Source organism: Hydractinia symbiolongicarpus, chromosome 9 (assembly GCF_029227915.1).
Source record: "Hydractinia symbiolongicarpus strain clone_291-10 chromosome 9, HSymV2.1, whole genome shotgun sequence".
NCBI classification, from domain to species: Eukaryota; Metazoa; Cnidaria; class Hydrozoa; order Anthoathecata; family Hydractiniidae; genus Hydractinia; species Hydractinia symbiolongicarpus.
The window spans coordinates 14,733,553-14,748,027 of NC_079883.1; the positions used below are offsets into that span (position 1 = coordinate 14,733,553).

The following is a 14,475-nucleotide window of genomic DNA, read 5'->3' on the forward strand; positions in this document are numbered from 1 at the left end:
ATATTCCACTTACACGAAGTTTTTTCAAAAAGCATTTATTTCATCAAAAAAATGCAATTCTGGGAAAAAAATTAGAAGCTGCAAAAGGTTTTAGAAGGGGTCAACTAAGTCATAGCGATTTTAATTTGCAAAAGTTTTTATATAGCCACATAGGTTGAAATTTCACAATTTCTTAGTGGAAAAAATAGTGAGTGGCAATTGTTTAAGTGAATTGTCAGTTCTTTTTTAAAAAAAACTGGACACATCCACGATTAATATAGCAGTTTAAAATACAGATTTGACCTTCTTAAATCTCTTTTAAAGCGTTGTATTTCTCAAGCAATCTTTTAGATTAAAACTTTCCTTTTTCAATGCCTGCACGGACACGCCATGGTACCATCTAAAATATGGCTGTAATGTGTCACTACGCACGTGTTAATATTTAATCAATCGACGCATTTTCCACTGTAGTAGCTACCGACTTAGCTACCACTTAAAGCTAAATTTTGAAACTGCAATAAATATGAATGTCGATGATACCAATACAAATTTTTAAATGGTATCTAGGTGGCATATTAAAAAAACCATTTAACTGCTTACACTCATACAAATACAGATGATGTGCATATATCGATTTCCCTTGTGACTACACTGCTGCAAAAAATGGTAATTAGAACATGTCCTGTGAGTAGTGCAGTGAAAAACGGAAAGATGATCAAAAAATGCGAAAAATGTCATTCATACCAAAGATATATATTGGTTCATGATAGAAGAGATATCCACGACCATTTTTTGTGCAAGGTTTTGGATGTCCTTGCCGAGTACTAAACTTAATCTCAAACCTGAAAACATTTGGTCAACCAGATGTGTGCTGGTGTAAAAACATATACTCAGCTTAAAGTATGTTCTCTGATCCAGCTAAATGTGCAATCATCAAATACTGGCTGGTAACAACTTTGTGTAAAGAGGTTGACAGTTTTCTCTAAACTGCTTAGTTCGACTGGTTCAACTCTAAATTTCTTAGGAGGTTTGTCTGAACGACATCGTAACCGCAACTGACATAATCGCTCAGAAAACTCACTAAAAAAAACGCCACATTAATTTTGAGTGACGGAGAAGAAAAGTCATTCCAAGAAATCTAAAAGCGACTTTGCGGTGAACGATTCCTTGTACCGTACTAAACAAATCGGAAACACAAGGTTGTACGAAGATTCCAGTTTTGTTGGTACATTGCTACTCTTGCGCAGTTGCACAGTATACAAAAATTAGATTACTGGAGAATAGTTAGCCATACTCTAGATCATGTACCCCGCAAATTCCCGCTATTCTCAAATCAAGTAAGAGGGTAAAGGTATCCTGATGGTCATGTTTATGCAGAAAATGTACACCCTGATAAAGCACATTGAAGTTCTTACCGATCATCAGCCCTAGTTAAACTGCATGACAGTGCATGCAATCAAAAACAGCTAATAGTCACGTTATAGAACGAAAGTCCTGCCATTCCATTATCTCGTTAAATACGAATTATAAACAAAAACACCCGGTGATTATGGATCACTGCATCCACCATCAACAGCCCAATTTAGAGCATGTCGAGGACTGGTGCATTGACGGTGGATCAGAAAAATATGTCAACAGAATGATTCAATGGTTTGTCAGGAGACTTGCAAAAATAAGTTACAAGAACTTATTATTGACATTCAAAATCACAATTGTATTAACAACGATGAAACTACTTTAAAAAAACAATTTTCCTGAGTTGTATGTCATTGACAGTCTAATCATGCTTGAATTTTGAATCTTTTTTTTTCACAATATCTTCAGGTGAATGTAATAGTGTTAGCCCACGAAGGCTAAACAATTCGCCGATAAAACCCACCCACTCCTGCGATCCTTAGTCCAAAAATACATAAAGACATGTCTGCCATGCAACTCTGACAGCTAGCGCAACTCTCCATCAGACCACTTGAACTAAATCTATTTCCAGATCGGTCATGGGAAAATCTTCATGCTGATCTTGAGGGTCCTACTGCCGGTATTTTCTGTCTGCACATGATTATACCCAGTACTCTAAATAACCAAAAAGTTGACTTTGTCAAACCTACAACCGCGAAGAAGGCTCAGAGATATCATAAATAGAGCGTATCCGAGAATAACAAGAAGCAGCGGTATAAAACTTGATGGAATCGACAATTGAACGTCAAACCACTAGTATCGCATGATACTAGTGACTGAAACCTTGGAGGCTGAAACTGAGAGAGACCATAACAGCCGAATCGAACTTGTATAACTTGTTGTTACACAGACAAACTAAAGAATAGAAAGAAAAGAAAAGAAAGAATGTAGTAACAAACTGTTTTTGTTGTATATTTTTCGTGGTGGTAATATATTGAACTAACAAGAATTCATGTACTTTTTCTCATATCTTGCAAAAAATTTTCCGATTTCGAAGATTTCGGGACACAAAGTTTCTTTTCAGATTCTGCACTGAAATCAAGTGCGCAAATTACGCGCATGCGTTGTTAGTAGGGCGTCCTATAAAAAGTAGGGAAATACTGTTCTTTCTCTCTCGCAACAAGGTGTTATCGTTAGATGTACTTACCATTTGTAGTTTTTATATGGTATGTCGACCTTAACGCTATAAAGAAGGAACATAACTACTCAACAGCATGACACAATCCCAAAAATAACCTTGATATATAAGAACGACGCCAAAATCAACGATAACAGATGTTCTAGCAGTAATGTTCTGTGTACACATTGTTAAACAGGGAATTGTGTTAGTCTTTGCTTGTGTCCTCATTGAGTGGCAATCTCAAAGGTTCTTCCGACCGAAAAAAAAACATCCTCGAGTCGAATTCGAGTACAATAAAATTAATTCTTCTTTGTGTAATAACATCAGCGCTCTTGTTTTGTATTTACTTGTAGTTGTATGTTATTCAATAGGATTTTAACCAGTACGAAATATCATTGTTAACTAAAAAAATGTTGTTGTTTGGTTTTTGTCAGAAAGATCTGAAAAGAAAAATTTTAACTACATTATGTCTTCGAGGCAGCCATTACAACTTAGGATAGTATCACTCTACGCACGTTGATTTCAGCTTAAAGAATACGATGTGGAAAGGCGAAATGTACATGCGGTAGGGTCTTCATGAAACATAACGTCAATCTTGTTCCTAGGGTCTTGGAAACAAGAATGCCATAATTATTATTTTTCTTTATTTTACATACATCCTATAATTTTGTAACGCTTTGATATGTGTACTATATTTATTGTCATATTATTTCTCTCTATTATTTCATTCTAATATTTTATTTTATCTACTATTTCATATTTACAAAGAAAAAGAAGCAAAATATATATATCTATACAATTTTCTTCGTCACCAGGGTTCTTTGGCTCCACGAGTCATTATCACAGAGCAGCAGGTACAATGCCTGAAAATATTAAAGAAACATTTTTTCAACAAAGATGCTTCCAAGATTCTTTGTGAGAAATATTAGTGTCCGAAAATGTGAGAAAGAACTACGACTAAAAAGGACTTTAAGTTTAAGGTTAGCTTAGTTTCATCAGACTATTATTACTGCAACACGTAACAACTTTATTGAAATACATAACAACAAAACGCAGGAAGGCAGCTGTTGTTTCTAACTTTTTAAAATTAACAGAGACAAGGGAAAGTAAACAAGCAACCAAATTACAGATAAATTCAAAGCAGATAGCATTCACAAGAAAACCATGACAGGGACATTCCTAACCACTTGAATATTTGTATTTGTTAAACTGCTTAGATGGCTTGTTCCTGTCATAAGCAACCACAAATTTCCCGCTCCATACGTTAAACCGTAGTTTGAATTTCGCACACCACATCTTCAGCATGTACTATTTCAGTAACCGTACTCCTGGATGAACTTGTAGATTTCTTTGTAGAAAACCGGCTAAGTACCAATAACGCTTTCTTCCCACTTGGAGTCCATTTTCTCCTTGGCTTCTGTAGTTTAAAGATGAATCGAAACATATTTTTAACGTCAGTGCGAAATCTTTTATCCATTGCGCTATATATAATACAATTTACCCAGCAGTGCATGTAAACCAAACTGGCGAACACTTCAAGTATTTTCATCGCAGCGCTTGAAGCCTCTTCTCCGCTGAAGTCATACCAAATATAAAAAATTTGTGTAGGAAGGGTCATAACAACAAAACATAAAGTCACTGCTACTAGCATTTTAACAAGTTTATGATCATTCTTGCGTTGTGCAGAAGCATTTCTTCTTCGTGAACTTTTTCTAGAAAATTTAGAGCCATGCAACATGGATGTTTTATCTTGTAAGATTTTTTCTTTTCTTTTTTCCTTCAGAAGTTTATGCAAGTAATGACGACAACACGATTGATCTCGATTAAGTTCAACGATGACACTAAGGTTGTCTTCAGTTCCGTCAGATTTTTCGGCTTTCGGAGCAAAACTCTCTCGGTACGAACTTCGCTGTCGCGAGTTTCCAATACTTTGTTTGTGTTTTTTCATAGCTATGACCATCAGGGTGTGAAATATAACAATGGAAATTAACGGAATCACAAAATTCGTTATAAACATAAACATTGTGTAAGCTTTTCGAAAATTTTCAGAGGAGTGGTGGACTTCGTAACATTTCCCTTCCTGTACATCGAGTGCTTTCATAAACGGTATTAATGTAAGGAATATATAAAACCAAATTACAGCAACGATTATAGCTGTACGCTTTATTGACCACCTATGCTTCAGTGGTTTAGATATACCACAGTATCTTTCATAAGCCATTGCGGTTAACAATCCTACAGTTGTTGACAAGCTCGTCGATTGTAATGTTTTAATAAATTTACAAGTTCCTGACCCAAACAGCCACATGTTTTGGTTTAAGAAAGAATGTATATCGAAGATCAGAGTAAAGGCGAATAAGAAGTCAGCTGCTGCTAACTGAGAAATAAGAAAAGCATAAGCAGTTGTGTTGCGTCTTTTGTATTGTTTATATATTCGAACCACAATAATGATAAAATTTCCAGTCAATCCAACAATAACGGATAAAATACACACTCCAGTAATCAAGTAAGTTTTGACGGCCATCTTAATCTATTTCTTTACATCTAAAGAAGTAGAACACAGCACAATGGTTAGAAAATCCGTTGAAAATATCACAGCAGAAGCAAGCTGCTATTTATATGCCTCAAGCATTGATTTGCCATTCTTTAAATATAACATATTTATGCTGCATATCTTATGAGTCACAAACACTTTATAAGGCAAATTTTATTTCAAACTAAAGCGCTAACCACCTAAAACTATTCGCTAGGCCACCGTGTGTAGGCACAGATAAAAAAAATAGGGAGTAAACGGAATCGAAGAACAATCAAGTGCGTGGGAAAGGTCTTCTTTTAATAAATTTGTGCTCGGTCCGCTAAATTATAACCACAAAAATTTTACGTTTAAAGAGAATTTGTTAGTAACGTTTCTTCTACAGTAAAGAAAATTAATCGAAATAATGTTATATTTCTTTTATTGTGAAAGATTAAATCCAACTAACCGAAAAAAAGATAATAAAAAAGGATGCCATATTTTTTTGGTTATGGTACCGACGTAAAAAAAGAACATGTGGAATTTAAGAATATTCATTCGATTCTAGTAATCTCTTTCACAATAAAGATATTGTTAGAAGAGTAATAGGCTAAAGGTGCTAAATGAAAAATACGAAATATAATTAGAGATGTCATAAGGAAAACTTATAGACTATATTTTATCACGCGTGCAATAAAACAATTGATTTTTTGACGTTGGAAGAAAACAGTTGATAATAAATACTTAATAAAAACAATTTCCTCCATATTAAGCCCTTGCTTTGTTACTTGCTTGTTTAAGCAAGGAGATATTTTTACCTGTATGGTTTAAGTAATTAGTTGCTGACGTCAGCAAAGATTAGAAAATAAGATTGTGCTAATATTTTTTCGCAGGCAAGTGATTTGCATTCAAATTGCTTTTATTGAAAAATGTTTTATAAGCTTTTATGTTTTTCACTTATTTTGTGTGCTTTATCGGGGCGTAGAAACAAGAATAATTTATAAAATATAACAAACTAAAAGATATATATAATCATCACTACATAACAGTCTTAATCTTAAACCCGAATTAACACCACAATGACCCGTCCCTGGGGAACGAGGTTGGCCAATAACAGAATTTTTAAAAGTTATATTTAAAATTTCTATTTACAAAAAAAACGTTTCATTGGATAAAAATTTTATCGCCTCAGAATATTCCATCGCCTTTGGCCGATAAATCTTTGTCTCGCTGTAGTTAAGGAAAGAAATAACGAAAACAGCTAGTATATTGTTCACACTTTATTTCCAATAACAAATTCTAGCTGCTTGTGTTTTTTGCCTTTTTTCATTAAATAGAACAAAATAACAATCCTCCCCCCCCCCTCCATTCCTCAAAAAAACAAACAAAAAAACAAACACTTATTGTATAGTGAGAATATCTCCACTTTCTGAAACTTTGTGGTACAAATTCCTACACAATAGATATAAGCTTCATATCTATTGAACAAGGACTTTAGAAATTAAAAAGAAGCCCTCCCCCTCCCCTTCCTCCTTCCCCTGGTATTGGAGGAGCCTCCAAATACCCTAGCAGGAACAGAGTTAAAGAATTATTCCAAATTGTTAACTTACCAGTCATCTTACAATATAGGTAAATTTCCAAATGATATTTGTTGTTGGCCTTTCCCCAGATTTTTTTCTGTTATTTCCAAACTTTTTTGAAAATTGCAATTTTATCACAGTCGATAATTATGACTTCTAAGTGCTAACATCATAAATTATTAAAAACGATCGTAAATATCACGTGCAAAACACATTGAGCTTTAAAAAAACCTTGCTTTAGTGTTTTGTGTGTCAGGAATTAATAATTGATGCTGGATTATTTTGTCATCTCACTGCAGGAACGCTTCGCAGAATTAATTTTCAAAGAAACGGTTTACACCATTATTGAAGATTTCGACACAACACTGCGTGGTATCATTTTCACTACTCAGATGTTTTTTCTAAAGGATTGTTTCCATTTGTCTGCAATTTCCATTATAAGGCAAAAGCTTTTTTGCTGACGCATACGCACTTAGATCAAATCTCTAATTTTGTCAGAGTGTGTGCACGCTTTCATATAATTACGACAACTCCATCCTAATCAGTAAATTCCTGTATTAGTTGTAATAGAAAAAAACACAATTCTAAACACAATATAAAAATGTTTTGAAACATTTTTACAATTTTTAGCCTCCACTTATAATCACTCTCTTATAAAGAACACGTTTTTTCAATAGTTATTGTGCATGCTATTAAAGAAGAACAGCAGACCATGACCCTCCTCCAAATTAGTCGCCGACCCTCCAATCTACATAAAGTAGCTAGTAAATTCTTCTACCCTAATATTGCAATTCTTCACAAACTACTTATTTTGACTTCAATGTCTTACATAGGGGAAAGTAAATATTTTGCTTGTTAAAACCTATCCTAGCACAAAAAAACTCTAAAGTTTATTTACATTCGCAAAGGTATCTCCACTTCATTCCCAAAGGTTAACTTCACTCTCCTGGAAAAAAAGAATGAGGGGTAGTTTTAAGCCTTAGAAAATATCAAGATGTTGAAAGGTATGAAGTCTAAAAATTCACCAAGCTAATAGATAACTGTGAATTTTTATTAGGTGTTTTAACAATAAAATTCAGCAAAAACGAATTACTAGCAAAAAAAGCGACAGAAAAATAAGACATGAACCGAATTGATAGAAGTGGCACTTAAACAATCTAATAGATAATCTTCGTGGTTATGTTTTTTAGATGACAAATCCTTTAAGGACGGTTTCCAATTGACTGCATGTATCGCTAATCTATAGCCGAGGAGAAAGCTCCAAATCTTTTTTGTTAGTGCATGTGAAATTGGACAAAATCTCTAATTTTTGTCACAGTGGAGTCAAATGGAAACGAACCTGACTATATCACTTAAAATTTTTTGTCTTATAACAAAGTTTTAGTTATTGACTTGTGGTTGTAATTGTTGAGTAGATAAATGTCTCAGTATACAGCAACTAAAAAATTCGTGTGGAAAAGAAACGTGCAAAGTTGGATTTAAGTTGTTTTACAATTCACTCCAAACAAAGCATAACAAAAATATAAACGGAACACCTTAATAAACATGAATGCACCTAATTTCGTTTTTAGGACTTGTTAGGTTGTTTATATTGGGACGAGTAGAAATGCGCCGTACAAGATGTCTTTACATATCTGCCATTTTTGATCCTAGAGATAAAACCTAGCTCTGGGGACGAGAATGCATATCAGCGCAAGTATGATGTGAAGTAGAATAAAGTAATTAGTTTTTCTCAATAGCAAAATAGAGGTGGTGTTTTTTCTTTGACGTATTTTAGATTAGTGGTTAAGGTTTTTTATAGAAAATAGATAACAAGCGTTCTTATATTAAGCAACCAATCTCTTTCCCACGGCTTTTTTCTGTCCCAATGTAAAAAACCTAAAAAGCCCTGGGAACAAGGCTGTTAAGTAATCAACCAATAAGCAACTAATGCTGGGCTGGCTAAATTTTAATCAACTTTTGGTAAGTGCTTAGCTTTGCACGTTAGCAACCGTAAAAAAAAAAATATAATTAAAGCAACTGAATTTTGGAGGAATAAACAAATTTCCAAAAAGGATTATGCAAACAAACAACCTTACCACAATTTTTTTTGTATTTTTCGGTACTTTTTATTTCTTTTTCACGACAGCGTCGATGAACCCAATCTCCTGCGTACACGACTGCAATAAGTAAGTGAATACATTAAAATGAAAATTGTAAACTGTTACAAATTAACAAGGCTCTCCACCACAGTGCATTTTATCATTTTTTTGTGATCTGAAAGCGCATTAGCGCTAATTTTCTAAAAAAAGTGTTATATTAGTAAAATTAATTAAACACATGGCGGGAATAAAAGACCGTTCAAGTAACAATTTATTCCCAGTCTTTTTCACCTGGTATCAATTTAGATAGCATATGATTACTAGGAGAGCTGGAAACAAACTTGTTTCCAAAATTTTTTAATTTATCGCACTTCCTTACACTTTCTTACAGCCAAAATAGGATCCTGATTAAAAAAGGGAAATGTATGGCATAAACGCGTGACTGTTATTCTAAGTAAAGCGATAAAAGATGTTACCCTCTGATGGCTTTAATAGCTGTGCTTAAACCTGAAAACACTGGATTTTTCTGTATATGATTTGGGAACCCCTTGCCTCCTTGCTCAACGAAATGCTACCTTAACGTTACCTGGGACGGTTTGAATACAAGGAATGGAATTTCCCTTATTTAGTTTTTTGCATCACTGAACGTATTACCGTTACGTTAATTTAATTTATTACAAGTACAACGCGCCTTTTCGGAATTACCGCAGCCATAATTAATTTTACCGCCAAGTGGTACAAGCTGGACTTTGAACCCTCCGTTGTCGGGAACAGAACCTACAAGAAGTACAGAAAAAAAGAGGTTCTTTTGAGACATTTATTACCCATCTTAGCACGTCTTTGTTTACATTTAAGCACCTGTATTAAATCCTAACATGTCGTGCTGTAATTCGCGAATTTCCAAAACAACTTGAGATTGGCATTAGTAAAAATCAAGGCTTAATACAAGCTGATATGTAAAAATATATCTCAAGGTACTCAAGGTATATACATCTCAAATCCCTTAAAAGAGCCTCTCCATTTTAGCACTTTCTGTAAGCTTCGCTACGAGGAACGTGAAGTCAAAGTCTAACTTGCTTTAATTGCAGGAAAATTAAAAATGGCTACGCAACTTTTGAAATGGCGTGTCAGCACTGCACACTTCGCGCTGTTCACATACGAAGAAATTTATTTTTACATAATCAAGATCGTAGTTTAAATAAGTTGCTTCTTATTTTTTTTAAAATCATATTTCTTATGACGATAATTTTTTCAGAAAAAACCGTACTCGTCCCCAGGGTCTCTTGGCTCCTGAGCCGTTTGCTACCAAAATACTCAAAAAGGCAAAATGACCTGGAGACGAGATATATAATTATGTATTTCCCCTTAAAATTCAAGCATGCTAAAAAACTTTACAATTCATGTAACAAGAACATAGTTAGTAGAAAGAAAAGGAAAACAAACTGACAAAATAAACAAACAAACAAACAAACATGCTTTGATTATCAAAGGATGTTTGAGTGTCTTGATGACCTAGCAAAATTATTTTTTGCAACATTAGTTAACTTTTTTCAAGTAGATATGCAAGCTTGTTTCCAAGCTCTTCTGTTTCTTTTTACCTGACAGAATGGAAGAAAGATTCCTGGAAAAAAATAGAGCTAAAGACCAAATGACAGCATCGGTGTGAAGAATTTAAGGATCTTAGTATAGATTTGTTTTTTAAAAGTTTCCATGGAGAGAATAAATAAACAAATGATAAAAGTAAAAAGTTTATAATAAAATTAAAATCAAATAATATAAAATGAAAATAAACGTAAAAATAAACATAAAATGAAAAAGAAAATTAAAAATGGTTTGTCGAAGAAAACTGGATATAATTAAAGTTTGTACTCACATTTTGGGTAATTTCTCGTGAGTGTGAGTGAAAATAAATTATTTTTTAAAGCAAACGAATTAATGATGAACAATAAATATAAATAATGAAAATGAAATAAAAAAATAAGCTAGCAAAAACTTATATGAGTTGGAAAACAACAACATATTTATCCTTACTAGTTAAAATCCAACAAGGCTTCAAATTAACAAAGAAAAACCTTAAAAATTATCTCGTCTCCAGACCTCTTCAAGACAAAACAAGGTTTATCACAAAGAGCTCTGGAGCTCAAGAATGTTTAAAAACTTCTGCGAATAAAGAGCCCGTCAACTCGAGGAGACACTGAGCTTCCATCACGTTCCTACCTTTGCCACGCTTGTTATTCTCTCTCTCACTCACTCCTGTGGCAAGATGATAATCACGAGTAAATTTGCGTACTTGCTGCAAGTTAGCTAATATTAGCTGTAACCAAATATTGGTATATAATGTTGAAGGGGAGTCATATTTCATTTTTTCGCTGTTGTATATAATATAAATATAATAGCCGTAAGCTCGTGGAAAATCCGCGGAAGTTGTCCCTGTTGTAGCAAAGTTGATAGTGGTTTAGCATGACACGGGCTTTGGCCAATAAAATACGCCTTTTTAGAGATTTGTCAAAATATTTTCCAAGTTTGTATCACCTTCTTATCCTACCGTTATTTATATTATTATTTCATTCTCCACTACGCGTCCTTATAGTTTTATTTAAGAGTCCCTCCAATAACCCCTTTCAGTAAGTGTCCCCTTTCTAAAAGTTGAAAAAGTGTCACCAACCCCCACCCCCCCCCCCCCCCCTTAAAACTTTTAAAAGAATCTATAAGCGTTAATTAGGGGACTTTCCGTATGTCTAGTCGAAACTTGTTTTTATATTACCAGGTGAAATTTTCGTTAGAGAAAATTATAAAAATTTTGATTTTAAAGGATCTTCCCGCAGGGCATGCTTTACCCGCATACAAACAAAGAAAAACGATAGTATCGGTGTAAGTATCTCTACAAAGCACCACCTCATTTCCAATGCTTTTAAATCTCTCATTGACGTTTCGCTTTTGATGTCAAAACTGAAAAGTGCCTCTGCCAAACTATACTTTGACCTGTAAAGGTGATTCCCTCCCCCCGATATAATGCTTTGATTAAAATATATTTATGTCAATGTTTACAAAACAACGAGCCAAAATCTGAAAAATGGCGAATACGTGGATTTTCCCATGGGCTAACAACTAGTATAGAATAGCTTCACCAATTCGAGCAATGACGAACACTAAAAAATAACAGGCTTAGAACAAACAGCGCAGTGTACTAGGACCTGCTTCTGGCTAATGACTTTTAACAACAGCGCGAAATCACAACAACAGTCAACAAACAAATGTTGACTAAAAAGCTTTTTGCAGGCCATCGGATTTTCCATTAACAAACGCCTAAACTCGTATTTGATAAACTGGATTTAAAACACAGTAAAATATACTTTACCTATGTTTGTTTCTATACTGTGTTATATAAACTTTACAACAACAACAACAATAAAAACATAATGGCGCCTGTCCAACACGCATCGTGTTACTTGATATTTTTACAGCATTTTCGAAATTTACAATAAACTCGACCATGGTTGTTATTTGCACAGCCAACTAAATAAGAATACAATATTATTTATTGCTAAATTATCAGAGCATTCTTATTATAAACATTCGTACTTTTTATGATAAATTTGTTTATCTTTTAAAACTACGTGATAAACATGTGTGAAATTTTACAAAGGGAAATAAAACATGCCCGCGGGCTTCTTTTCTTTGCATTTGTTTATTGTTTTGCGATCCTTTTGTAAGATAATTTGGTTATACCATAAGCTAGCGATTTCTCAGCAAAGTCTTTACATGATCTGATTTTCACTACCGTATTACATATTCTAATCCAACTAAATTGTTTTTGATACTTGGTTTTGTGTCTAAGTACCACAAAACAACAACGTGAAAAGAAAACGAACTTTGGGATACAAATAGCTTGTGATATTCACACTTATTAATTGTTTATTCTCTTTGGAAAATTGGCGCGTATCACAAGTATTTTCTTACACTTTTGTTATTTCAATGCAATTGTATTGATAAAGCTCTCCTTGGCGGGCACTATCAAAAGAAAAAAAGGGTTCGCTTTAAAAAGATGTCCGATGTATTTAGGGATTTTCTAAGGCTAAGAAGCGAAACATATTTTCAATGCACATTTTTTCATAAGAAAATAATAGTTGATTAGAGTAATTGACCTTAATATAAAAATTAAGAAAAACTTAGGGCAGAAAGATCATAAAATCACGAAATTTTGCGATAAAAACTTTTTCTCTTTTTCTTCTTCTTTACTTTTATTATTAGTAATCAAAAGTTTGCATTCGTTACTGTTTCCAAGAGTCGGGGAATCCGAGAAATTTTCGTAGCACCACAGAAGAATGAAAACATCAATGTTATTGTTTGTATCATTAACTTGAGATTTCCCTGTTTTCTGATCTTTTGCGTTAAAAAAAATTTGCGTTTTAAATTTACAATTTCAAAAGGCATAAACTTTCGTGAAAATGACCAAAAAACGCGAAAAACGCGAAATTTTGCCCCTGAAAGCTTCTGCCCTTGAAGTATCCAAAAATATGGCACTGCCACGAAATTGTTATTTTTCCGGGTTTTTTTGCCAGTTCACAACCGTAATTATAATCGAGTGCGGAATTAAACTTTATTTTAAGTTGAATGGGGGTCACTGTTTATTCAGATACACTTGAACGTTACTTAAGCTAAAGAATTGCAAACTATATTCCCAAAAGATGTCTTATCAGAATTGTGTCTGAGAATATAAACACCATAATGATAACCTTCTGCTACTGGAGTTTAGCACATTTTTAAAATCAGCTGAAAACTTTTCTATTTCTTCGATTAGGTGGATGTCCATTCGTTGAATATCCAGATTTGTGTACTGCAACTGAATTAACATTTCTCAAGAGGGATATAATTTTGATAATTCAAGAATCGACTGAATACACAATTATTATGTTGTTCGCTTGTAATAAAATCTCTTTTCAGAAGTAAAAAAAAAACACAAAAAAACAACGTGTGTTGCTATTGGTTGAATAATTGAAATCAACATAAAACTCATAAGGCAAAACAAAATGTTAAATATAAAGTTGGCGTGCAAGACCGTACTGACTCTGCTTCTCTTGATGAACTCGCCTAAAAAGACCTATTTGTCATATAAAACAAATTTAATTGAGACAAACAATATTGAGGGTACTTTTGCCCACACTGCTGCCCTCCACTTCAACAACCTTCCATTTCAACGTCGGCAAGTGGAAAACTATAACAAATTTACAAACTTGGCGAAAAAATTTGATAGGGCAACAGTCAAACATTTTTAATTAATTTATCTGTTTTATCTTAGCCTTTTCTTGATACAGATTTGTCAGTATAACTTTTTTTCACACTCAATTGACTATGGTTACTTTTACTATACCTAATCTTTTGGTTTACTTATCGGTCGTCCTTTACTTTTTTTTTCTCAATATACACTTGGTTTAACTCTTGGCTATTTCCTATTACGGATAGTAAGTTTTTTGTTTTTTTGTTTTTTTTCACGTGACTTAACTTATTCCTTAATTTACATTATCTAGACTACCAAGCCTCCTTTAGCTTTGACCATTTATAATGGTTCATAATGCTGTTCAATACGTTTTCACAACTCAAGACTTTTTGTATGATTATTTGACTGCTTCCTTCGTCTATGCTCTTTTGGTCATGTTTATTTTGTTTTTATTTCTGACTAAATTTATATTTACGTTCGACATACATTAAGTATTTACACATTTCAGCATTAAGAACCATTGTAATTTA

At 33.5% G+C, this 14,475-nt stretch overlaps 1 protein-coding gene across 2 annotated transcripts; it reads right to left on the reverse strand.

Moving 5' to 3' along the window:
- Positions 1–3,230: 3,230 nt before the first annotated feature.
- LOC130657162 (cholecystokinin receptor type A-like) lies at positions 3,231–11,369 on the reverse strand. 2 transcript variants are annotated; one of them, XM_057460128.1, is made up of 2 exons: positions 8,725–11,369; positions 3,231–5,098 (listed from the first exon to the last, which is right to left on the reverse strand). In XM_057460128.1, exon 2 carries the CDS (start codon positions 5,076–5,078, stop codon positions 3,819–3,821), a length of 1,260 nt encoding a protein of 419 aa, XP_057316111.1. In that variant the 5' UTR covers positions 5,079–5,098; positions 8,725–11,369; the 3' UTR covers positions 3,231–3,818. The 2 variants fall into 2 exon arrangements, with proteins under 2 accessions (XP_057316111.1, XP_057316110.1); XM_057460127.1 differs by lacking the exon at positions 8,725–11,369 and adding an exon at positions 6,677–8,628.
- Between the last annotated feature and the right edge of the window lie 3,106 nt (positions 11,370–14,475).